Source organism: Pelecanus crispus, chromosome 2, assembly GCF_030463565.1.
Source record: "Pelecanus crispus isolate bPelCri1 chromosome 2, bPelCri1.pri, whole genome shotgun sequence".
Lineage (NCBI taxonomy): Eukaryota > Metazoa > Chordata > Aves > Pelecaniformes > Pelecanidae > Pelecanus > Pelecanus crispus.
The window spans coordinates 137152471-137178016 of record NC_134644.1 but is presented as its reverse complement, the minus strand read 5'-3'; the positions used below and the strand labels follow the sequence as shown (position 1 = coordinate 137178016).

Sequence of the window (25546 nt, the reverse complement as noted above, 5' to 3'; positions counted from 1 at the left end):
TCAGCATACATTTTGACGTTAGTAAAATACCTAACAGACATTGAAGTATTTTCCTGCTTTAAACTTCACGTAATTATTTAATTTTGTATTTTATCTTGCATATCAAAGTCAAGCTATTTAAGGAAAAAGTTATTGTGCAATTATGACTAGCCTTTATTATGCTTTAAAATAAACCTAAATATTGAAAATTGGGGGATTTCATAAAGGCTTGTCCTGAATTTTAATATTTTGGACATAAACCTAAACCAGTTGCCTTTTAAGACTGTGTATCAGAAGCACTGGAACTAGTTCTTTCAAGTTCAACTGACTTACCTTGATCACTGTTTTTATTTTCCTTTTCATGGGAAGAATGTTTTCTGCTGTCTAACTGTACACCAAAGGCACTACCAAGGGAAGTTGAGGTTTTAGGGTAAGACACTTCCATCACATTGATATGGCAATTGGTTGGACAGAAATCACTGCTGTGAAGTGGTGAAATCTTTGACTTAGCTTGTTTGAAGGTAGGCCAAGCTCTGTTTTTTAATACTCTTGAAAACTAGAAGTGAGAAAGAAAACAAAATTTTGATTAAGAGCTTTTGATGCGTCAGCACTTGGCTGACAAAACTTGTGTACCTGACCAGAAAACAAAAGCTTAAAATATTTCAGGCATCCTTGACTTCAGATGCCTTGACTTCAGAATTTCCATCTTTCTCTACAAGGGGAAGAAAAAATATTTTTCATTTTATATTTTTGAGGGGTTGGTTTTTGAAGTAAATTATATTTACAAATTTAAATAGTCTTGTAACAAGGAGATAGAATTTATTTTCCTTGCAACACAATAAAATATTAAGTGTCTTCCTGGGGAGAAAGTATGGAAATGCTTTATGATCCAGTGCTGTGCTGCACATGACTTTTATAAACACCTGCTGACATAGATGTTTTCAAGTCAATGTCTTGCAAAGATTTCTGAAATTTTTGCCTGAAGCTATAATAAAGACAGAATTGGAAGCTATGAACTATGAATTTCATATTCAGGAAGGATGAAGTCCTCCTTAATGGTTTCCCTGAGCTGCATTAGGAGAGGCATTGCCAGCAGGTGGAGGGAGGTGATCCTGCACCTCTACTCAGTACTGGTGAGGCCACACCTGGAGTGCTGTGTCCAGTTCTGGGCTCCCCAGAAATAGAGAGACATGGGCATACTGCAGAGAGTCCAGCTAAGGACCACTAAGATGGTTAAGGGACTGGAATATCTCCCCTATGATGAAAGGCTGAGAGAGCTGGGACTGTTCAGCCTGGAGAAGAGAAGGCTCACAGGGGATCTCATCGATGTAGATAAATACCTGAAGGGCAGGTACAAAGAGGACAGAGCCAGGCTCTTTTCAGTGGTGCCCAGTGACAGAACCAGAGGCAATGGGCACAAACCAAAACACAGGAGGTTCCCTCTGAACATCAGGAAACACTTTCACCGTGACAGTGACTGAGCACTTGCACAGCTTGCCCAGAGAGGCTGTCAGATGTCCCTCCTTGCAGATACTCAAAAGCCATCTGGACATGGTCCTGGGCAACCATATCTAGGTGGTCCTGCTTGAGCAGGGGGATTGGACAAGACCTCCAGTGGTCCCTTCCAACCTCAACCATTCTGTGATTTTGAATGATTCTGTGAAGTTGATAAATATTAGAGCACAAAAATTGCAAACAGCATGTTTTACAGACTTTGCTAGTCCACCACCTCTTCTCTCCCCCATGTATCAGCTCAGCAATGATGAACATTTTTTTTCCCCTCTGTTTTATGGTCTAATTCTAACACAGTGCTTAGCCACATCTCCTTCACTGTAACACCTGAAATTTTGTGCACACTCTTGAACAGGCTTAGAGTTATTTGTGTTTTAAGATGAGATGATGTCAACCCAAAATGGCTAAGACTGAACTGTACTAAATTTGGACACTTAGAAAATACAGAATCATAAAAGTCATGAGATCTAGCTCTCCCACTGGAAAAGAGACTTGTCAGTCACAAGTAGGATTTTTGTCAAAATGTGTTCTTTCCAGTGCAGTTTGTTGTTAGGGGAGAACTTTTTTTGGAAAAGATGTAATCAGTCCCAAGTCCCTGGTATTTTAATCACCATATCTCTGCAGACAAAATATTGCACAGACCTACCTCAGCTATGGACCATAGCTCATGCATAACAGTATTTTCAAAGTTAACTTGCAAAGTTCCTTCCCTAATAAATGTCAGTACAAATTCAATCAGTCAAGTTTTGACTAACACTTCAGTTGAACAAAGGTATGTCCCTTCTGAGTAATAAAAGGTTTTTGTGCTGGGATTTAAATTTCTGTTTATTTTGGTGTCATATTACTTGAGCCTGATGAACATTTGACTGATTAATTTACCTTTACATCGTTATATCAGAACAAGATCTGGAAGGTTAAAAGAAATCCAATTATGGAATTGTTCGAAGGCTGAAGAATGTACAAATAGTTAAGAAGGGCACTAAGGACATTCAATGATGAAAATGTTCCTGCAAGCAGTACATATTTCACATCTCAATCTCCCACACATCCTGCTCCAGAGAGACCAAATGCCTGGCTATGATTTAATCAGGTCATAAGTCAGGCCCAAAATTCTTTTCATATATGTGTTGAGAAACATCTGGGACTCATGGCACTGGACTCGAGGTCTATTATGAGCAAAATGTTCTGATAATAATAATAGTAGGAACTGCAGAAATCTACAGGGTTTCTATTTATAGAATTCAAACTTTCACAGTGAAACCAGAAGCCAAGCCGGGCTCAGGCGCTCTGAAAGTCTCCTGTAACTATGGTTACCTTTACCTTGCCAAGAAAACGACAGATCTATTCCTGAAATTCATTGCATTACTAATTGTCATTAAAAACTGTAACTGTGAAACTACTGATTTTTGAGCAGATGAGCTTGAAAGTGCAGTTTGTATCAGCAATATACTGCTTCTAGACAGTATAAGCACTATGAAAACTTCCCTGAGGCTGTTTGTTTCATATCCAGCATAACACAATAAAATTTCATTTATTGTCTTGGCCTCCTGTAAAAAGACTGTATATCATGCTCAAATTTTTTGGCTACAGGAAAGGTATAAACCACCCACACGTTACTCAAACTGTAAATACACTATTATTAATGTTAAAACCAATGAATTTGTTCTTTAAAAAAATATTTTGATTTTTAACCAGTCTGAAAACACAGAGGTTTATAATTCAGGCAAACAACAGGGAGACCGGATGTTTGGTAATGCAGTACCAGAATCCTTTTGATGTCTCCTTCTGTGACTCAACTCCTCAGTTTATTCCATTTCTTGTCAGAAAGCACCCTGAAAAATCTTTGGAAAGCTGCTCTTTGGCCTTCATCCCACTGAAGCTACAGGTTTTCCTTACAGTTTTCCTTCCTTTTCCTTTGAAAAAACAAGAAAACATTATCTGCTCTTCTCCATGCAACTTTTAGAACTGTGTGAAGCTTCTGCATTGAACCTCTTTTTCCTTTTCTTTTTTTTTTTTCTTTTCAATTTTTTGCATATTATCTCTCAGAACAGACCAGTATCTGAATGTCACAACTCAGATCCCCAAGTCCGATAAGACAGAGCAGTGCCAGTTCTATGTAGCTGTTTTGGGCCTACTTCAAACTAGTTCCAAACTCCCAAGAATCAGGTTGTATGGGAGAGGAACAAGAAGCCAGGATGAGAAAATAAGTTTGCATTAACAAATTGACAAATGGTTGATTCATTTATGCCCTGCTTAGCTAAACAACTATAGAGAAATACACTGACAGCAACAAGAGGTCATACCTCAGGTTATTTATTCATTCACATCTCATTAATTTAGATCTCAAGTGTATGAAAGTCAGCACCTTCTCCTTTTTTCCATGCTATAATGTTTTATTAACCCAAGTTAATCTAACAATTTACAGAGCTATTACTATTATGCTAGAAAAAGTCATACCAATTTGAAGGGCATAAAAGATGAATAAAAGGGTAACAATTTGGTATTTAAAATTAAGATGCATTAGAAGGAAAAGAACAATTCTGCTGTTATTGCTTCATTTTTGGTTAACATCTGCAAATTCACTAGAGAATTGGTTTAAGGCATTTACAAGAATGCTGGGCCTTTTGTGGGAAATATGCAGTTGATTGTATCTACAACTGAACACAGCAACAAGAAAGGATACGATCTACCCAGTGTCTAAAAAAGAGATAATAAAGAGCACGGTTTGAAAACCATTTATGTAATTACTCAGTTTAGGCATTCACACCTCAAAATAGCTAAACTTTCAGCCGTATTTTTGTCATTGCAATAGACATTTTGAAGAGTTATTCAAACTGTACCACATTCCCCTGATTTTCCCGTAAAAGACAAATATCACCAAGCTTAGGACATGCCGGTCGTACCTTTTTATAACTAGAGATTCTTCGGCAAATATGCTCAACTTTCTCACTGCAAATGACACTGAATTTACTCTGAAGCTCAGTGGGGATCACTTCATTTAAGGAATTGAGGCTGTTGCAATTCTGCACAAAATGTTCATCGCTTTTTGCCAGTGCTTCAAGAATCTAAGATAATAAAAACAAGAGCAGTACATTATGAAATAAGATGACTAAGATAACCCCTTACTTAACCCCTTACTTATCATCCCTTATAATTAAAGCTGAAAAGCCTGATAATCAGTTGCCTTTTAACATTACAGGCAATGCTGCATAACAACAATTAATGAAACTTGGAAAGCAAAGAGGTTTCTTTAAATCTATCCCCTGCATAAGTTATACCCATAATAAGTACTTTTATTTGGCTTCTCATGACATTGTCTGACAATGGATTTACTACTAATTTCCTACTAATGTAACCACTATGGCTCCTCTGAAATACATTATCTGCTGTATTTACTTGAACAACACGTATTATGCAAAGCTGATGAATTAATTCATTACTTGTAGCAAAAATTTGGTCTGGCAGCATAAGTGATACTAACACATTGAAAAAGCATACAAGGAAACTGAGTGCTATCCTCTTGTATCTTCTGCGTATATAAACAGGAAATAGGGAACAGAATAAGCTATACTGCCCAGCAAAGACTGAAGTCTTGCTATGATGGAAATAGCACCAGCAAATGATGGTGATAGAAAACTGGAAAAAAAGGCATGTTGAAGAGATGAAGGTAGTATATCACCCTTTTTTTAGAGTGAAGAGTCACATTTCAGGCATTGAAATTCACTGTGTTGTGGAACTTGGGAGATGGCTATTGCTGGTTGGGTCCAACTCTGAAGATGTGTTTGAAAAACACACCAAAAATAACTTTCTAACAAAGGCACCCAAAATCCAGATTAAGGCATCTAAATAAGAAAAGGCTTGCATTTTAGAGATACTTAAAAAAGTCTGGACAAACAACACATACAGTATTAATCCATCATGGGACTTAAGTCTGTAATTCACTTCTGCTACAGTTCATTATTATACTATCCACCATCACAGACATAATATAGGGTTTATAAGCTTGACCAAGGAGTTTAGACAAAAGCGAAAACACACAGAAATTTTGGAGTGCAAAATCTTGAGTTTTTAAGAAGTCACAGATTATAAATCACTAAATCCTGAGAGAATTTTTTTCTCAGGTCCCCAGCAGGATGAATCAAGGAAAGCCTTTAACTCTTCTGCTACAATGTTTAATTACTGTATTAAAACACCCCAGTCACTTTGGTCACACTTTTGAGCTTCCCTTGTGTCAGGTTTAATTAATAATACAAATTTAAATAATTCAAGTGGGGTTTTTTTGCAGCTGTACATTAAAATAAGTGCATTCAAAACCAGTAACTTTTGCAGCACAACTCTGGATACTTTCTCATCATCATAATTAACACAAAGATTTGCACAATAAAGGAAAGCAGTCCAGGATTACTTCACTTCCCTACTATATATGATGCATAATAGAGATGTTTAAAAATATGAAGCAACAATAAACACGTAGCAAAGAGAGAAAGAAGCATACGGAGAGAAGCATAAGACCCCACTGAATGCAGAGAGAATTTTATGTTTAGAGTATTTAAAACCATTTGCTGACAGTTATATTTGATGAAGTGCCACTACAATTTTTATTATTGCCTTTGAGTTATGGGACCTGATTTTTCTATCGGTGGACCTTTTGTAGTCATTTAGATCACTATCACTTGATATAAACTTTATATTATTCTAACATAGTCACATTACAACTCCTTATTGTTTTTAATAATTTCTAAGTATTTAATTAGCCAGCCTAAATACTAAGGGTGATGACACTGCATTTTTTAAGGCCAGTATCAGTGTGCTGGAAGTACTTCTTTACTTAACTACTCCATATACAACAATGGAAAAATATTTCTTGAGCAGTTAGGAAATAATACCTTAAACATTTTACATGAAATTGTAATTACAGCAAGAATTAACATCTTTCAGGCCAATGACTCAAAGCATTGACTAGACCAGCTCTTGCAAACCTCATGATGTTGGTGCAAGAATTTACTCCCCTGTCTGTCAACCTGACCTGCTCCAAAGTAAAGTCAGGGAAAAGAAACATGTGCCCATGCTTCAGTCATTTCAGTAAAAGATCAGTACCTTAATTTACGCTTTAGATGGAAAGATCAACAGAAAAAGAAACTTGCAGATATCAATACACTCCACAAAAGTTTGGGTTTTCGTAAGTGTACTTTGTTAGCATGCATGTGTGTGTGAAAAGGTAAAAACAAACTTAGTAAAAGAGCTGTATTACTACATTATTTGTCAATGTGACCCAGACAATACCAGATACATATAAAAATATATAAAAAACGTCGCATTCCATTCATAGTAATCACAGATTTTACCATTTGGAAATATTCACAAAATAAAATCTCCAAAGTAAACTCTTAAGTTGCACTTGTGGTTTTTTTCTTCCTCTGTGATTTTGCCAATGTGTGCACCTGTATATGCACAGCTTTATTTTACTTTCGGATGCAGAAAAGACAGATGTTGTGCTACTCTTTTTAGCAAAACAAATTTTAAAAGTTGCACATGCAATTCTGATGAGATTAAATTACTTTTGGGAACTACAGCTTACCTTCACCAAGTTCTGACATTTCCGTGACTCTGACTTTTTTTCAAGTTTTATTTGATAATTAAGACAAAAGGGACAGGGACAGGAGGAATGGAACACTTCAAAGTTCTTTAACTTTTTTTTCTCCGTTTAGAGGCTCAATTTATAACCACACCATATCTTAGTTTGCTTCCTGAGCACACAACCACCCTCCAAAATGTGAGAGAGATAAAGGTGACCAATTATAAGATATTGAATGAAATACATATAATCCTAAGAATAAGCAAAAGACAGATGTTGCTCCATTGGTATTAAACATAGCAAGAATTAATACATACAAAACGTGCTTCATACCTTTGCAGTCAGGCTGAAAAATCCCTTTGGTTCAATCATTTTTTCTAACACGTGGCACTTTATTCCAGCTGTGCTGTCATACTCATAAACCACTCCATACTCCAGATGAACATTGTCAACAGTCAGACTCACATGATCTTTCTTCCCATCAATTATTGCCATAGTGTTAAATTTGTCAATTACCTCTAGAATAAAGAAAATAACACATATCAGTTGAGGAGGGTTGGCCATCAGACAACCTAAAAAGGACATAGGCAAACATCTTAGAAACAGGTATGCTCTGATCATTCTATTTAAAAACTTTCATCACAAAAGCCAGCTACCAGCTGAATGATTTAAAAATCAGAACACCAGTAGGTTTACGGATGCTAAAATACTAGATTGCTAAAGAGGCATGAACAGAGAAGTCACAGTAGTCTCTCTTTACAAACAGTTATTGAAGAGGACTAATTCAATTTCATTTATAATCCAGAGACATAAAAAAGCAACACAAAAAGGGAAGACTGAGAACTTCTAAATAAACTACAAGAAAATGACCATGACAAGTGTCAACATTCAGAAATTAAACCACAATATCAGCATTTACCCAGTGAACATAAATACAGCTCACGTTAACTGTGTCTTTAATTACCATGATGCATATGAATATGCAGCTTTATCTAAATGTTAATTGCCTGAAAATAATCTGAAGGATAGCTGATTTGTTATTTCTCATGCAGTAGTGACTAATGCATCTAATTCAGCCTTAAATCTTCACTAGTGGTGAAAATAAATCAGGTAATTCCTAGGATTATGTATCCTATGAATGAAAATTGAACAGATTTTCCCTAAAGTGTTCACAGAAGCTTTTTCTCAAAAGGAGAAATATAATAATTTTCAGAGAACAGCATGTTACATTTATGTATTTAGAATACATTAAAAAGCAAATCCTTATGTAAAACACATCTTACAGTCTGTTTGCAATTTCCTCTCTGAAAACAAAACCACTGTCTCTATTTTCCTTGCTACTACACCAATGTCCTGAGTAACAGCAAAATCAAAATAAGCATTACATACCTTCCACTTTGCAGTCAAAGGCATCTCCTCCATCATCTCCAGAGGGCTTGGTGTTCGTTTTCTGAAGGTCTTCCTGTGCACTTTCAATGCTGTTGTAAACCCACTGTATAGAATCTTGCTAAAAAACAACAAAAAAAGACAGCTAGGAAAAGCTTTGCAAATGCAATTGATAGCAACTTATTTCACTGCTCCCACACATGAAATAGTTGCTTTAATTCCCTGATTATTATCAGCTTTATTGCCTTCTGAGCTCCAAGTTAAAAATAATATTTTGAAAATTACAGAGAATTTTGGCTTTGTCTAAAACCATCTGAAGCATTTTGTCAACTTATTTTTTATTTCAGAGTATACGGTCATGAGACAGTATGAAATCTGTGACAGCATGACATCCATCAGTTTCACGTCTCTGCCAAAAATAATTTAAGACATTTCAAAACAATTTTTGCCTTGCTAAATCTGCTGTGCGTCCACAAATCTACTGGCAAATATTACGGAATACCAATCAAAGATATAGTATGTCCAGTTAATCTATCACCCATGTGTCACTGGCAAGATGAATACACACTACAGCCTTCATTACTTACATTTGCCTTTACTACAGTTATTTTACTAGATGTTCTTTATTGGTCCCCCAGATTAGCAAAACCCCCAAAAAGGACAGAATCACAGGCCCCAAAAGTCCAGCATCTTCTGTGACTGAGTGACACGTGGGCACAGGAATGGTGGCTTGGTCATACAATCTATGAAGAAGCCACATGTATGGGTTACGTCTTGTTCTCCCCCTCACTTACTCAGCCACATGCCCATCACATCCTTGTGGAAGGGCCTATGAAGTATAGCATCTCCAGACTACTCTTCTCTTCCCCTTACGCTTCAAAAGAAGCTTGACAGTCAGTTAATCACTCCCTCTCCAACAGCTACAGCAGAATAAATGACACAATTATGACTAATCTGAATTCATAGGCTTTAAAAAGAAGTTTGTGCAAGAACTCAAAGTTAAGCAAGGATAGCAAAAGTTTAAGCTGAATGTTAAAATTTTCACATAAAATGCCAAGTACATCTAATTATGCTTTGCTAATATACAATATTCAGCCGCTATCTTTGTCCCATTAATCACAGATAACTATTTTTTTGTATGATTAAGGTACTAGTTCTCTCTAGGTTTCCTAGATTCATCTTACTTCATGCCTTATTTTTCATTCAATGGCACTGAAATATTTGAACAAGGAAGCTTAACTTTCAAAGCTCTCTGTTGATTGTTGGAAGACAACTGTGCCCAAGCTGATCGACAGAAACACTTCTGAAACCCATGCTTCTTTGCAGCTACACCTGAAAGCTTGCTGCTTATTTATGGAGTCTTACAGGTTTGCTGGGAGCATTAAGGCTGCCATGCCAATCTCTAACAGGAGATTTTCATTATGTCAAAGGGTTCCTTCATTATTTGAACTTAATATGGCCTAATGGAAGGACTAACTACTTAAACTAGAAGTCCCTGTTTTAGAAGTTAACACAAGATATAATGCAGTATGATTTGGAGCATGTTCTCCAAAAGCTTTACAGGGGCACAAACTAAGCATAAATTCGTCACATCATGATTAGTATCACTGCAAAGAAATTGTACATAATTACAAGAAGTAAAATCTGCTTTCAATTTTCTTTATCCAGACAGGACAGAAAGAATATAAACATTGTCCAACAGAAGTTACAGTTATTCACACTGCAAGAATCTGAAACGAAACTTCTCACTCCAGGCAAGCAGGAAGACTCCTCGCCCTGAGAATTAGAATATACAGGAAACAGAAAAAGATCCCCTTCCAATTATGCAATTGCCAAACACAGGAGAGACTGCAATAGTCGTGTTAATTAAATGACAGGCTAATGCACTGTACTTAGAAAATAGGAGAAATCCATAGTCATCTTCCAAATAATTAAACCCCCAAATTTCTGAATAGCAAATGAAATTTTAGCTGTCTTGACACCAGTGGGAATACTGTCATTTATTTCAGTCTAGACAGTTCACCCATAGTATTTGATAGCACTACATCCTAAATGTAGTTTTTCTTGTCAGTCTGGGGGATTTTAGTTATTTATGATTTGCTGAATTACGATCAGCTACTTCTTTAGATTGAAATAAATACTCTGTACAGGAAAAACAGTGATGTACTCCAACATATTACACAAGTGGATTAAAAAACCAGAGTAATTTTGCATGTCAAGGCATTCATGCCAGCCTACATTAACCAATCCTCTTTGGATGTCACTAATCTCTATAGGAACTCCACACCTGCTATAAAGAATTTAATTTATCTTTTATTCTAACCAGTTTTGCTACTAGTGCATGAAGCACCCTCTCTTTACTAGAGTACATCTTCCTTTAAAGAACAGGTGAGCTTGATCTTGATACGCTATGTAACAACTTCAGTTCTGTATTAGAGTTTGAACACAACAAACCAAACATTTTCATAAAGACTGTATTTGCATGACAGTTCTAACTAACTCTTACTTATAATTCTTATCTCATATCTATGCAGTAGGTGTGGGAGAAGGATTTCACTGATGATTTTAATTGGATTTTTCTTCTCAATTAACATGCACTGGAAGAGTTTGTGAAGTTCGTTAATGATATTGGTTCACAGTTTATGAAAAAATTGCAGGGACTTGGAAAAATTATGTTATAGAATCCAGCTAGGTTTGGTTTTCTTCCTTAAATTTGTGTCTTGGAAGCCTTAGATTTTCTCCTATACTAATGTGAAAAAGATAACAAAAATTGCATATTTGTATTTTAAAAAGTGAGATTTTGAATCCTTGAATGTATGTTTATTCCCAAGATTGGAACACAATCGGAACACAGAGACTTTTATAGATGGAATACATGCACTCTGCTCTCTATGTGCTGAAGTGCTACAAAATTCTGGAAGATCAACTTTTTGCATTGCCTTCTCATGCTGCTGAGCAGGCAGCGAGCTGTGTAAATCCCTCTCCATCATGATGAGAATATACCTCGTAATGCCTTCTGCCTAGAACTGCAGAAACACTTGAAATAATCCTTTAAAAATACCATATGAAAAAAATTAGCTATAAGCTTAGATTTATTTCAATGTAGAAATTAAATAGACCTTGAACATCAGCAAGGTATTGAGCAATCTTCAGCTTCTGTAATTCAACTGGCTTCCTTTCACTTTTATTCACCGCTCCTTTCCCTTCATCACACTCAAACACAAGAGATATGTGGACAGACATACACACCACACTGTTCACTTTGACCAAAAAAAAATTTAGAATTAAATCTGCAATGGTACCAAGTGAGATGTACCTGCATTGGCCGTCTGTACTTTCTGCACGCCGTGACATGAGCAATAACACTTGCATGAGTCTCTTTGCTGACATTAATTCCATTCACTTTGATTATGCATTGGCCAGGGTGGAGACCTGCCGCAGCTGCCACTGTTCCTATAAAAAAAACCAACATAGTTAACTGACTTCTTTTCCTAAACATCTCCTTTACAGTCCAAAAGCCTCATTTTTTAATCAGAATCTGCTCTCACCAATTCTTACATACTTCCCCTGACCACTGGCTGCTTCTGCAGTCAGCTGGACTCCTAGAAAATGGAGTTCCCCAGCAGATGATTCCATAAAAAGAGACCAGACTATTTTCTAAAGGCTATTTTATAAAACAAATGTTGATCAGTAATATGAAAACGTGGAAAAATTGTCTTATAGAAAAGGATTTTAAAAGAATAAAAAGGCTCTAGCTTAAAACCCACTAATTGTAATTTAGACCGCTTTTATTCCAAATTCTTTTATATGCCCCAAGCTTATGAACTTCTTGACTACTTCAGGTGTCTCTATTTTACATACAAAACAGAAGCTTTCTGACAATTCGTAAAGAAGTCAGAGCATATATATCAGAGCATACTAGAGTTTCTTGTTAAACATGAAGTGAAATATCCAAATCCAAATACATTTCCAAGGATTTTGTTCTTATTTTAATCTTTTCACCAACTCAATTATAACACAGTGCCTTACAGCTTTAATCAAAATACCCAAAGATAATTAAGTAGGAGATCTCAAATTTAATTTTTTGGGGGGAGGAAAAAACCAAAACCTTCTCGTTGAGCAGCATAAAATACATGGTTCGGCGATTTATTTTCACAATGGAATAACCACGTTGGGAAAATCTTCTATCCATTGAATAGGTGCTACAAAAATAGCAGCTGTCTCCAGGTCTTTTCAGTGTGACTCAAGCCCACTCCTGAAAGACAGCCTGCTGGAGTATGACCTTAGTTCCAGCCACCTGAACGTTCACCTCCTTATGTGTCTCTTGATACTGCCACAAAGGTGTCAGGGCAGTCAAAATCCACTGCCTAGAGACTGCAAGGCTGAGCTGCAGAAGCTAGCTGCTATGAAAGAAAAGGCTAGACTGAATCTGCAGGGCTGACAAATAGAAAAGCTATGTCATGACTTGTCAGCTAAGCATATTTGACAAGGAAATAACTTAAAGAACATACCTGGATTCCCCTCATTTCAGGTACTATCAGGTTAGATGATAGCTGCATTTTAAATCTAGTATCAAAGGAAGTCTTTGGAAATTACACTATTACCAGCTATTGCAATCCCCCCCCGAAAAAGGCATTTAAAAATAAACATTTAAATAGGCCATATTAAATCTCTCTCTCAAAAAAAAAAAAAAAAAAAAGTCTCTCTCCAAAAAATCCAAGGTCTCAATTCAGCCAAGTATTTAAGCATATGCTTAAAATCTTTCAGGTTTAGCAAACCACACAAGCAAGCACTTATATGCTGTTGAGGCTAACTGGAATAAAGTATGTGCTTAATGAATAAGGATAAGCAGTTGAATTGAGATCCAGGTGCAGAAATAATTATCACTTCAGCACAACAGTCTGTAGTTTATTAGACTCTCTGAAAATCTAATTTCTGGCACCACAGCATAGCAAAAAGTTCAAATCTGGCTGCTTTGCAGATCAGTGCACTTTAAATTCCTCAATTACAAAGGGAGGAAGGGGGGAAAAGGACACAACTGCCCCGCAGTAGCTGAAAGTACAGTGTTAGTTGGCTCTACCATTAACAACATGCAACAGCAACAAAGAATGCAACAAAGAATGCTTCAACTGCTTTTATTGCCAGTATACCAGTCAAGAATATATTGAGTCAAGGATGGCAAGCATTTGACAATCACATCACAAAATGGACAAAACAGTATTTACAGGAAACATCTGCATGTCCTAAGACAGACTAGGTCACTAGCACCCTTGAAACAATTTGCAAAAAGTGCATTTTCTGTAAAATGTTTTCAGAACATTGCAGAACCACATGGCCACCTAACAAATTAACACTCAGGAAGTGAGCGGTTCCCAACACCCATTCACTGGAGAAGGTGATTTTGAATCCGTCAGCTATCCCTTAGTCTGTAAAGAATGCATGGCCTTAACTTAACTTTCCTACATTTGTATAAACACATACAAAAAAAAAAAAAGCCAGAAAATCTATCCAAAGCTTACAAAGTATAAAAACACAAAATTATCTTATTTGGTTTTATTTAATATTGTTTGTTACTTTGGGGAGAAAAAAAAAATCTAAGCTGAATCACTGGACCTCATTTTTATTTATCTCAGCCACGCCATTTAGATATTAAATATATATTTACCACTACTGTTGACAGATCTTATGCCTTACCTCTCCCAACAGCATGGACAACTGATGGGCCAAAGCCCCGGATTTGGAATCCAAGTCCATCTGCAGAGTCAGGAATCTTCACTGTCCTGATACAAGCAAAGATTCAATATGAATGTAGCAAAAGGTAGCATTTTGTTATTCGAGATAAAAGTGGACAGCAATAAGTAGGTTACAAGGGTGTAAGACTTCACACTTTCATTCGATTCACAGTTTCAGATTCAGCACCATTCATATTCCAGACACTTTGCACCACTGACATCAGAAATAAGAGCAAGCTGAGATACCAAAACCAATCAGAGGAAGGCAATACTGTTTCCCAGGGAAATTCAATATGCCAATTACAACCAAAGCACCACCATAGCTTTAAAATTCCTCCCGAAGGGACTGTGATTTGAGTAGGGTGTCACAGCACAGCGACACTGAAAGCCCTGGGAAGGCAGGCAGTCTGTCAGCCAAGAGGACAGAGCCAGGGGACCACAGATCATGGCAGGCCTTGTCAGATGAGCTGCAGAAGACTGTGGAGACTAGATCCGTATTACAATTTGTTAACAGCCAAGTGTCTGCTTGGTGAGTTTTATTGAAAAAATATTTTGTTGCAGTTTTTCTGAGTAGCTATGCAAAGTACTGAGTTTTGCAAAGCAAGAATCGCCTACTGCTGTTTGTGTAACTTGTAAGTGCATTGTGCTACACTCCTGCTTGGACTAAGTGCAACAGTAATAAACGTACTGATAACCAATGCAAACACAGTTCTGAGAATCAAAATTCACATCTACTCCTTAAAATGAAGGCCTGAGCTCACCCAAAGTAAGCTAGCATATCCACATGATATCAGCTGAGGTTCCAGAAAAAGCAACACAGCTGCATTAGCCCTTATCAGAGCTAGTTAGGTCACGCATAACAGTGCACTGATTTAACTTTGCAGCCTTTGCTTCCACAGCCAGCTCCGTTATTACTTAAGGGATCTTTGCCCTGAGCTCCATTTGTCAGTGCAGAAGCAGACAAATTCAAATCGATGCTGAAAAGTGATTTTTAAAATACATTTGGACTGTAATAAACTTAATTTACAGGTAGTTTTGAATAATATCACTGCATTATTTCTTGTACTTTCATTTTTTTCTGGTATTCATAAAGTTTAGTATTTGGAGATGATTATCAGCAGAGGTGAGATCCAAAACCCACTGAAGTCTATAAAATTTTTAAAAATATTATTCTCAAGATTAATAAATTTAATTTGAAATATTTTCGTAAGTACAGCATCATTTAGTATCCTTAGATATTAACTACATTTGACACAATCTATATGGTTTCATTCTGAAAATGCTTTGTGAACGTGCTAATGAGCTATGAAAGGCCATCACTGGCAGCTTAGGCTAAGAATTTAGAACTGTCTCTTCTGCCAACACAGTTATGCTAGCAGCAGCTCCAAATAAAAAGCAGGCAGCACTGAGAAACAAATTCTTCAACTCCTCTGAACTCCTCACTCTCTAGATCATCTCTGTCAACCTTGAAATTCACCCACATTTTCACTGGCAAGTTGAACCAGAATCTATATTAAAGAAAGGCTAAGATATGCCCTTTATGCTTGCCACAACACTATCATCTACTGGTTTGGGGGATTTTTTTGTTGTTGTTTTTGTTTGTTTGTTTGGGGGTTTTTTGGAGTATCATTCCAGATGATCATCTTTATGCCATATTTCCTTCTTTGCTCTTTTCCCCTTTCTGGGTGGCATTGTATTTTGTGAGGCACCTTTGCTTATTAACAGGAGAAACATGGCTCCACTCTACCACTGAACCAGAACCATTTCCAAGGCACTGTGTGTGTGCTGTCTGATGACAGAGGATGGGTCCTCCTTACCCTGCAAAATTTGATCAAAATCACTCCTGACCACTGTTTCTTACTCTCCTCCTTCTCTGGTATGTACAAACCAGTAACAACTGCATTAACTTGATTAATAGACGTATGCTCGTTTACATACTTACTGAAGCCAGCCATCAGGCCTCACTTTGTATTTCTTTTACGTAACAAAAATGGCATTCAGGTAGGAATGGTCAAAACTGTGTACAGAAATGCATCTCATAAAGATCGGGAGCTGTTTACTTGCTCCTGCTGTTTATACAACCAGCACACATACTTAAGGGGCCCATTAGATCAGAGAGTCCGACTTCTGCCAAACCAGCAACTAATCCCCAGACAGAGGAACTTGTTTAATAAACACAGTGAGAGATAAGTGATCAAAACTGTCCATATAGTCAAGGAAACTTCATTTACACTTGCGGTTCCTGCATGTATTTAAAGTGGCAGAGCTGATGATCTAAAGCACTCGTGTTTTGCTTTTGCTGACTGACAAAAGTAATAAAATCAAAGCAGATCAAATTGCTTGACTTTACAAAGTCAGATTAGATACAGCATTTAAAATAACTTTACAGCAGTGCTGTCTGAAGTTCCACTGGTCTTCTAAAATTTACTTCAATTGTAGTTTGTAAAAATTCCCCCAAAGGAATGACAACTTACTCCCGTGGTTTAGTGCTCACAAGAACCCGCAGGGGCTTTCTGCTGTTTAAACATGCTTTCAGGAAGCAATCCACTTCACTGAAGGGTCGCAGAAAAACCAGGTCACCGTTAATGGCAAAGATTTTCTTCCCAACTTCCAAGCCTGCCATCTAGAAAACAATAACAGTTCTGTATATGTTTGCCTTTTATAACCATTAACATTGTATTTTCTTCTGCTTGCATGCAACCTCATTAGGAATAATGGCACACACATTTTCTTTACATTCTTTATGCCTCCTTCACATACCACGCACAAAAGACACCACAAACCACTTCTAGAACTGGTTAAATTGACGTGAAGGGTACCGTAAACTCATTCTGAAGAGACCTAAATACAAGACCTAGTCTTAATCAAGATTTTATGACAGTATTACGGTATCAGTTAATATTTGTAATAATTAACACAACAGCTTTCATTGACCCAGTTTACTTTTTTTACGATGTTACCTAATTTGCCCATACATCATTCTCCAAAGGAACTAAAGCTTCTTTTCATAAGGAAACACCTGATGAATACTTTAGTAAGTGAATACTTATTAAGTTCCGGAACAAAACAATATCCTTAAAAGTTTCATGGCCCTGGAGCCACAGGCATGGCAAGCCAAATTGCATACAGTTTTTAAACCTCTAAACAAGAAAGAAAGCGTTAACTAGGTCAGAGCAGCTCAGGACAGAGGTTAGCCTTAGCACCATCTGAGATGGTGGCAGAACCTGACTGCTGGAAAAGACAATACAGAATTATGCAAAGCTAACAGAGCGAAATCACCCTGGCCATAGCTCTGTGGCTGTATTATATTATTGATTTGCTGTACCTATTTTTATTTTGAATTCCTATCCCACCATGAAATTCAGAAAGGCTTGAAATCCATGTATAAAATCTTTCTCTCATGGACGAGACTTGTTCTTTCTCTTTCCATGTACAGAGACTCCTATGCAGTTCAGTAGAACAATATGAATTTACCCAAAGAGCATCTAAAGTAATACTAAACAGAAAGGCTGTAATTTATTCAGATTCTCAAATTCTAGACTTTATCCAAAGCTTGATACATCCTTTATTATGAAATATGTCAAGTGCAACTCACAGCCTAGCATACTAGTTTTACACTCATTTCATATTCTACCAAAACTGTTTATTCCAATCATGATTAATATAATCAGTGGAATATTATAAAACATATAAAAATAAAATGTTAACTCTTACATCACCACTCAATACAACCATTCTCCTGAGCAGGAAGTGAGTGTTGATAATGATCAGAGCTCTATTTTAAACAAAACAAAACAAAAGAAAAAAAAAAAAAAAGGGAGAAAAAGATCCATAACCACAGCTTTCTTAGGAAGTTGTCATTGTTACCATTTACTACTATAAATTTTCCCAACTGATATGCAAAACATACACCTGTGATCAAGTCAGTAAAATAGGGAAGATAATTTATAATACTTGATACCTCAGCATTTGATCCTTTCTCCACCACTTTAATAATTGGCACCTTATTTTTATCTTCTAAACCAAAACCATAGGTGCCTTCATTAGATTTAATCTGCAAAATAAAATTGTTCAAAATATGGTTCAGAAAGGCATAAAGAAGAAGTAAAGTATATCGCCATTAAATAACAATACACAGTGCTAATTTATCATCACTACAACCAATTATTTTAGTCATCAAAACACACAATCATTTGGTTTCACTCACCAATAATGACTTGGCTATGACATTTTCCACTACTTTCAGATCATGTTTCATGAGTCTGTGCTTCATATTTGACCCTTCCATTTCTTCATCCGCATAAAAACGGAACAGCAATGGTTCATCTTTAAATTCACTTTTCTCTAACACTGTATGATACAAAATCACACATATTAATCATTTTTTTTCTTTTGAACTTTTGAATATCAGGTCTTTCATAAGCCATAATACTGAACATGTGTACACTGATTAAATGCCAGCAAACTATTTTTGTGCGTGAATAGAGGGAAATCTTAATTTTTAACATAAACAATTTTTATTTGGATCCATTAAAGACAGGTATCACTAAGCTCATTTTCAATTACAACATCTGGATTTCACCAAGCTGAGGAAGATGCATTAGCCTGACATGGTTCTAGTGAAAACATCAAGCACAAAGTTTTTTCCTGAAATAGATTTAAAACTGTGATTTTAAAAAGTTCTGCTGGGCAGCTCCTGGAGATGCTCACCACCAAGATCTGGCACTCTCCAGGTAGTGAAGCATGCCAGGTTCACTATTAGAAGTGGGTTTGGTGGGGATGTGGAAGCAACTAGAACAGCAGACGGATGCAGTTTGTATGTTTAAAAATCAAACAAAAAAGAACGAACAGAGCCACAGAGGAATTTAATTCTCCCTCCCCTAAACAAGCTGATGAGAAAATAATTTCTTCCCTCTTTTCATTTCAGTAAATGACCTACTGCTTCAATCCTTTCACTGAAATCTTCCCTCTGATGGTATTAAATGTGACCTTGTTCACCTCATTTTTGGTACAGCACACATCTCTGCTGTCCTCTGCCGCCTTCTTTGTTCTCTGCTGTCCTTACGATTTTCTAATTTTTCTACAGTCCACTTTCTTCTACTGTCACCACTTCACCTTTTTAAAGTCACGCTTCTCCATACTTTATTCCTTCCTCCAAAAATGCCTCCCTTCTTCCTACATATTTCCTCAATTTTTATCATCTCATCTGTGCAAACATGTATTACCTGCTTAAGAAATTTCTTCAAAGTGACTAATAAAACTTCCGCCCCTAAATCCTTCAGAGGATGAAGCCCTCAGTGCATGCTATAAAATTCACTGAAAATAATTTTCAGAGTATACAATAGCTTTTTATTTCCTTGAAGACTGTAGCATAGGTCTCTTCAGTGATACAGTGAAACAACTTCCTGTCCCTTCTGGAATATCTTTACCAGCCCCGCATTTCTTCCTACTATGTAGATTGCATTAAACAAAAGGTAAGCATAGCTTGTACAGAATGTATTTACTTACCATGGTGCATAAACCCGTTATCACAAAGAGCTACACCGAATATCATAGCTTCTTCCCTCGTCCGGCAATCCCCCTGTTAAACCATAGCAGGTTTTTTTAATATATTTTAATATAGCAGCAAAATGGATTCTATGCACAATGGCGTAACCTCACAAGGCCAACAATGGTTGTAGATTATATTTACCACCGCCACCTTTATATATACATTTATAGCATACATATAAAACAGTATATACATGTGTATACACTATACCTTTTTATAGTTACAAATAAATATGTAAACATTTTAGTAACACTGCATTCTCTATAAAAATTGAACATAATAGAATCTAAAAGCATCAAAGGTTTTAACTTTTATAAAATAAAACTTGGTCCATGTTGATTGAATGAACAGGATACCCTGTTCTTGTTCCTAGTTCGCTTAAAGTAAAACAGAACTGATGACAGCAAATTGGTACTGACTTTTATCCACCTCGTTAGTAATTTAGAGTTTTCAGAGCCTATCCATTTCATTTTAAGCCATGAACAACGTTACATGCTGAATCACAAAGCTAAGTCTCATTAAAACATTTAAAGTTCAATTGCAAATAAGGAAGATAAGCACAAAAGGGATGAACAGCATGGCTGCTGACAGCTGATTTGTTACTTTACTAGTTTAAGAGGATTACACTTACACATGCTGTTTTAATAATCCTTACACCAAGTCTTTGCATATTATTCTGCTTAATACATCACTACCTTTCAAATTAGAATTTAAATACAAAATGTACATAAATCCAAAGGTGTATACTTGCCTGTGCAATTAACCAGTCTATAAGTTTGTTAGCCATGACCACAGATTTGTAGGTTCTCAAGTGATAATCTTTATCCCTGTTCAAAACAAAACAATGTTAAAAAAATCAAACAAAAACTCAAAAAGAGCCTAATGGAAAAAAAAAACTTGTATTTTATAAAAGAGTTAGTACAAGCATGAATTGAGTGTTTTGTAATGGTTCAGAAGTTGCCTCTGGAATAAAAAAGCAGGTCAAACCTTTCAGTGTAGATAGAAAGGAAGAGGCTGACCATATCCTGCTTGGGCGATAATGTCACTGGAGCATAAAGGCAGTTGTCTTGTTACAGCTGGGACTCTCCAAATAAGGTAATGGAGTGTTAGTAAAGGAGTGTATTAATATATACAGTAAGCACCGAAGCATATCCATCAGGACCTAGAAGGCTCTAAAAGTCTGTAAGAAAAGGTCATATTGAATGGAGTTTGCAGTCATTTAATGATTCAGTTACACTTTTTGTCTTGATAGCCCTTCAATCTTGTTTGATTACTCCCAAGAGACCAATCTTGACAGGATGGTTTAGGTTCCTACACTCAAACACAGTATCTCCAGATTATATACTTCTTCCGAATGTCTCTCTAAGGATTTCCCAATTGGACTCACCTAATTACTGGGGTAAACAGACTGTGAAGGCGACAGTACAGTCGTACACCCTGTTAAAGAGAAAGCGGAGGTTAGTTAACCACACATTCACACCACAGAGAACATAAGAGGAAGGGACACAGTAAGGAAGCCTATATGTTCTAAATGCACTTCATTTAGATAGTAAAAAAACTCTGTTCAAATTTCTATATATATTCATGTGCCAAAACTTAGTATTTCCAGACAACAGTACTGATGAATAAATTATGAGAAATAAAATATTTCCAATCTAATCTCAGCTTCACTGAGACACATACAAAAAGGATTAGCTTTAAGGTAGTACTAAAAAATTCTGAAGGTATAGTACTTTGAAAGAAAAGTACACAAAACCGGAAAGATAAAGCCATGTTTCCATGCATTAAGGTTTTCCCACAAAGTGAGTAATTAAAGTAAAAAACATTGCATTTGATTATATGCATCAATACTTTACTTACAAACTGAAATTATAACTAACCAATCAACTTTAAAAAAAATGCAGGAAGATTCAAAGATTGGAAATGTTTTCAATTCAAAACAAAAAATAAAACATTTGGAGAAGTTTAAGAAACTACCATCAGAAACTGTTATTTAAAAAAAGAAATCACACTAGAATTCCTTAGCAGACTATCAAAAACCAATTATGTTTATAACATGCAAGAAGAACCATGTGTAACAATTAAAAGTTGTGTCAAATTAAATTCCATCCTACTTTGCTGTGCCTGGTAGTTGAGTATTAAAGAGTTTTCTAGATATACCTTAACAATAACAGATGCCAGCAGGAAAGTGAATGACACTGTAATGTAATACCCAAAATGCTGACATTTTCTACCACCTCAAAATCATGAAAAGTCTGAATATTCATGAGTTTAAAGGCAACTTTGTTCAATCATTTTGTTATGCTTAGTAGTGTAGATGGATAGCACTACCTAGCTGTGTTTAAACATCTGGGTGACCACAGATTTACTGCCTTGTTAAGGCACTAAAAAAAGACATTCAGACTTAAGAGAAAATTAAAAGCAGTTTTCTACATATAGCTTCATATCTATTAAAATGGACTGAAAAATACAATAGACTGAAACGCCAGCTTCAGAATCACCCAGAAACACAGGCAATACATCCTGCATATGAAATCATTAAATAACAAAAATAACATAACAAACTGTAATTTTGTATTTAAAATGTGTAACAACAAGCCAAAATCTTCCCTTACAAATGGAAAACTCAATTTGATTCACATAAATATAGAGATGGGCAAGCATGAGGGGATGGCATATCCTGGCATAATATTCTACATTATTTTTCAAGCAGAATCTCCATTTCTGATGTGTTCTTCCTAATAATAGCAAGTACTCTATTCTGTACCTTAGAGATCACATCCTGCATCTCATTTCTTGGGTAGTATGTTCCATCATCATATCGGAATCTGTACAGCATGTGTTCAGGTTTGAATTGGTGCTTATCTGTAACTAAATTAAAAAAAAAAAAAAAATCATGTCTTGTTAGGTGACTTTCTGAAGAAATCAACAAGAGAGAAGAGGGCTAACGTAATTTCTTCCAATAACAGCCCATTACAGAGCAATAGGTAGATATCAGACAGGGAGGGCAGGAAGCCCAATTAGATCATCTGCCCTAAGCTCTTTTATGTCACTGGTGACAATACTTCTCACAATGTTTTAGTCCATAAGAAACCAAACAATTTTAAGTCACAGGGCAAAGAATAAGACAGGCAAACAGGCAGGGAACAGCTTGAAAAATTAGGCACCCATATCTGCTCTAGTCTTCAGAGCTTTTGCAAAGCTTCTTGACCAAACAGCCAAATAAAGCTTCTTTTGCAACTATTCATATTATTGTTCCACATTATTCTCTGTTCTAACTCTTGCTGAGGCCAACGTCAGATGAGTCAATAAAGATACAAACCCTCTACAACATATCTGACCATTCCTGCACTGGGGAGGAAATGGAGAGGGAACGTTATCCTTTATACGTAGCCAGATGAAGGGCTTAAGTGCAAGAGACTTGCAATCATTATGAAGGTCTTGATAATCCATTTCCCCAAAGACCCATGAAAAAGGATCTTAACAGGTGATCTTCACGTGATTCCAGCAACAAACCTCACAACTTTACATGTTTTATCAAAACAGCCATATCATACAATACAAAAATTCTCCTGGAAATGGTACTACAGCAAATCTTTCTGAAAAACAGCCAATTCATTTGATGGCTGACGACAGCACTAGGCACTAGCACCACCTTAGGATAACTGGCTGATATTAATTACTGTTTTGCTTGCAGATGTAAGCTTTAATTTTGAAACTAAATTTGCATGTCATCAACTGATAAAGGAGGCTACTGTAATGTCTTCATTAATCAGAGTAACAGGCCTGACAGTGTTAGGTAATTCTTCTGTGCATGCCTTCCTACACCGAGTGATTAAACCATCATCCCTTATTCTCTTCAAAAATGTAGTCGGGCACCATAAAGGTGCCTTCTGTCTGCATCATTTTTCATGCTCCTTCAAGCTCTTCAGTATCTCCACACATCATCTGATACATGGACATAAAAACTGGACTTCATACATTAAGTGGTTTCACCAGTGTCATATGCAAGAGCAAAATGACTTCTCTACCTGTATTTGATATATCTACTAATAGTAAAGCCCAGGACACTATTCCAATTGCCTTGAACTGATGGTTCACACTAAGGTGATTATCCAAGATAACCTCTAAGCTCTTTTATGTATCATTGCTTCTCAATACATCACAGAGAGACTACAAAATTTTCACATACAATGCCTAGTGTAACTATTGAAATGAATTTTAATAGATTGTGACCGTTTAACTCAGAAAAAAAGATACCTTCTAGTTCTGTAATTAAAAATAATTTCCTACTGTTGGAGAAAAAATATATTACACTAGATCAGCATACATTAACAGTTTTTAAAACCATCAGCTATGGAAAATAGAAAAACCACCACCAGGACAGTATTGCTTAAGGCCAAATTGTTCCTCACTGTTACAGAGATGTGCAGAGAGGGAACCAGGACTACAAAGCACCTTTCCTTTCTTGCATGCCTATGACAAACAGAGCGGGCTCTGAGGAAGACAAGCACCACTCTGTCTTTGGAGCCCCTACTTACACACAGTGCACCAGAAACTAGGGGAGGAGGTCCACAGAGCTGGCACATGCTGAGTTCTAGAAAGCAAGGAAACCACACAAGGATGTTTCCAACTCAAGAGGAAGGATGGATGATCTATAAGCTACTGTACTAACATGGAAACCTTAACAAAAAATTATGAAAACATTTAACTTACTGTACAGCTTTCCTTTTGACTAGTATCAGCTGTACATTTGCAAGACCATACTTACACTCAAAGCTGATAAAAGACATCATTACCACTAAAATAAGGAACCCCAAGTTGTTCTGTATGTCACTCCCTCCAAACAACAAACCTATACTTTGTGTTGGGATAGATATTTATATGGCATACACTAAGAAAAGGGAACTGATCAGGTTTAAACTAGTCTTTACTTTTACTTTTTTGCCAGGGTAATTTTGACTCTGATCAGTACACCAATCCCAGAAACTGCACAGCCCATGAATACCTATTAATTTTAAAACTATCTGATATTCAGATTATTTTTGTAACTACAAAGCTCCTTACTGCCTTGAGAGGAAGCTTCCATCTCTAATCAGCAATAGCAAGTGACCGGACAAAGTATCTCAGCCCATTGGCTGATATAAGTCATTTCAGGTATTAGAGAATGCCACCAGGAGGATTTAGAATTGCAACATACAAACAGCTTGTTTTCTTTTGCAAAACTGGGGGGAAAGGGGGAAAAAAAAATAATCAAGGAAAAACCATAACTTTTCTACTTGCAAGAGTTCACACACTAGGAAGTAAAACAATGCCCATCACAACATGGGTCTGGCATTGCTAGAATGAAGCCCAGCACAGTGAAAACAATGGCCAGCATAGTGAATATCCAAAGCCTAACAAAGCCCTCTATAACATTTGCAATGCCAAACTGTCTTTCTCCCCTGCTCCCTCTGTGAAAACAGATGGTTCATTCAACTTTATTTTAAGAATTCTATTTTCACTGAAGCACAGCTGGATCCACTATTCAAAGTAGCACGTCTGGCTCACATTTCTATGCCCTAATATAATTACCCTTTTATCTCATGAAATTACACAATATTCATTTAACTCTGTATTGAGAAAGTCTATGAGTGTATTTGTGATATAAATTACAAGATCATGAGAAGAATCTTTGGCAACAAAATCATTCCATTGAAAACAATTCTGTGTGTGTAGTAAACATAATAGCATCTGACATTTGAATGATGGTGGAGGAAAATGATGTAGACCGACATTAAAGAATTAAAGATTACATGACTAGTGATGAAT

The 25546-nt window shown here is 36.4% G+C and overlaps 1 protein-coding gene across 1 annotated transcript in view; it reads right to left on the bottom strand.

The window, feature by feature from the left end:
- PREX2 (phosphatidylinositol-3,4,5-trisphosphate dependent Rac exchange factor 2) overlaps positions 1 to 25546 on the bottom strand; it is a 201243-nt gene that overhangs the window by 80480 nt on the left and 95217 nt on the right. The window contains exons 12-24 of the mRNA XM_075704766.1: positions 22503 to 22606; positions 21123 to 21172; positions 20487 to 20562; positions 19693 to 19765; positions 18392 to 18534; positions 18146 to 18238; positions 16659 to 16807; positions 14147 to 14232; positions 11769 to 11905; positions 8456 to 8573; positions 7400 to 7584; positions 4395 to 4556; positions 313 to 535 (exon numbers count right to left, since the gene is read on the bottom strand). Of these exons, the coding sequence (XP_075560881.1) occupies positions 313 to 535; positions 4395 to 4556; positions 7400 to 7584; positions 8456 to 8573; positions 11769 to 11905; positions 14147 to 14232; positions 16659 to 16807; positions 18146 to 18238; positions 18392 to 18534; positions 19693 to 19765; positions 20487 to 20562; positions 21123 to 21172; positions 22503 to 22606 (1599 nt within the window). The remainder of the gene's footprint in view (positions 1 to 312; positions 536 to 4394; positions 4557 to 7399; positions 7585 to 8455; positions 8574 to 11768; positions 11906 to 14146; positions 14233 to 16658; positions 16808 to 18145; positions 18239 to 18391; positions 18535 to 19692; positions 19766 to 20486; positions 20563 to 21122; positions 21173 to 22502; positions 22607 to 25546) is intronic.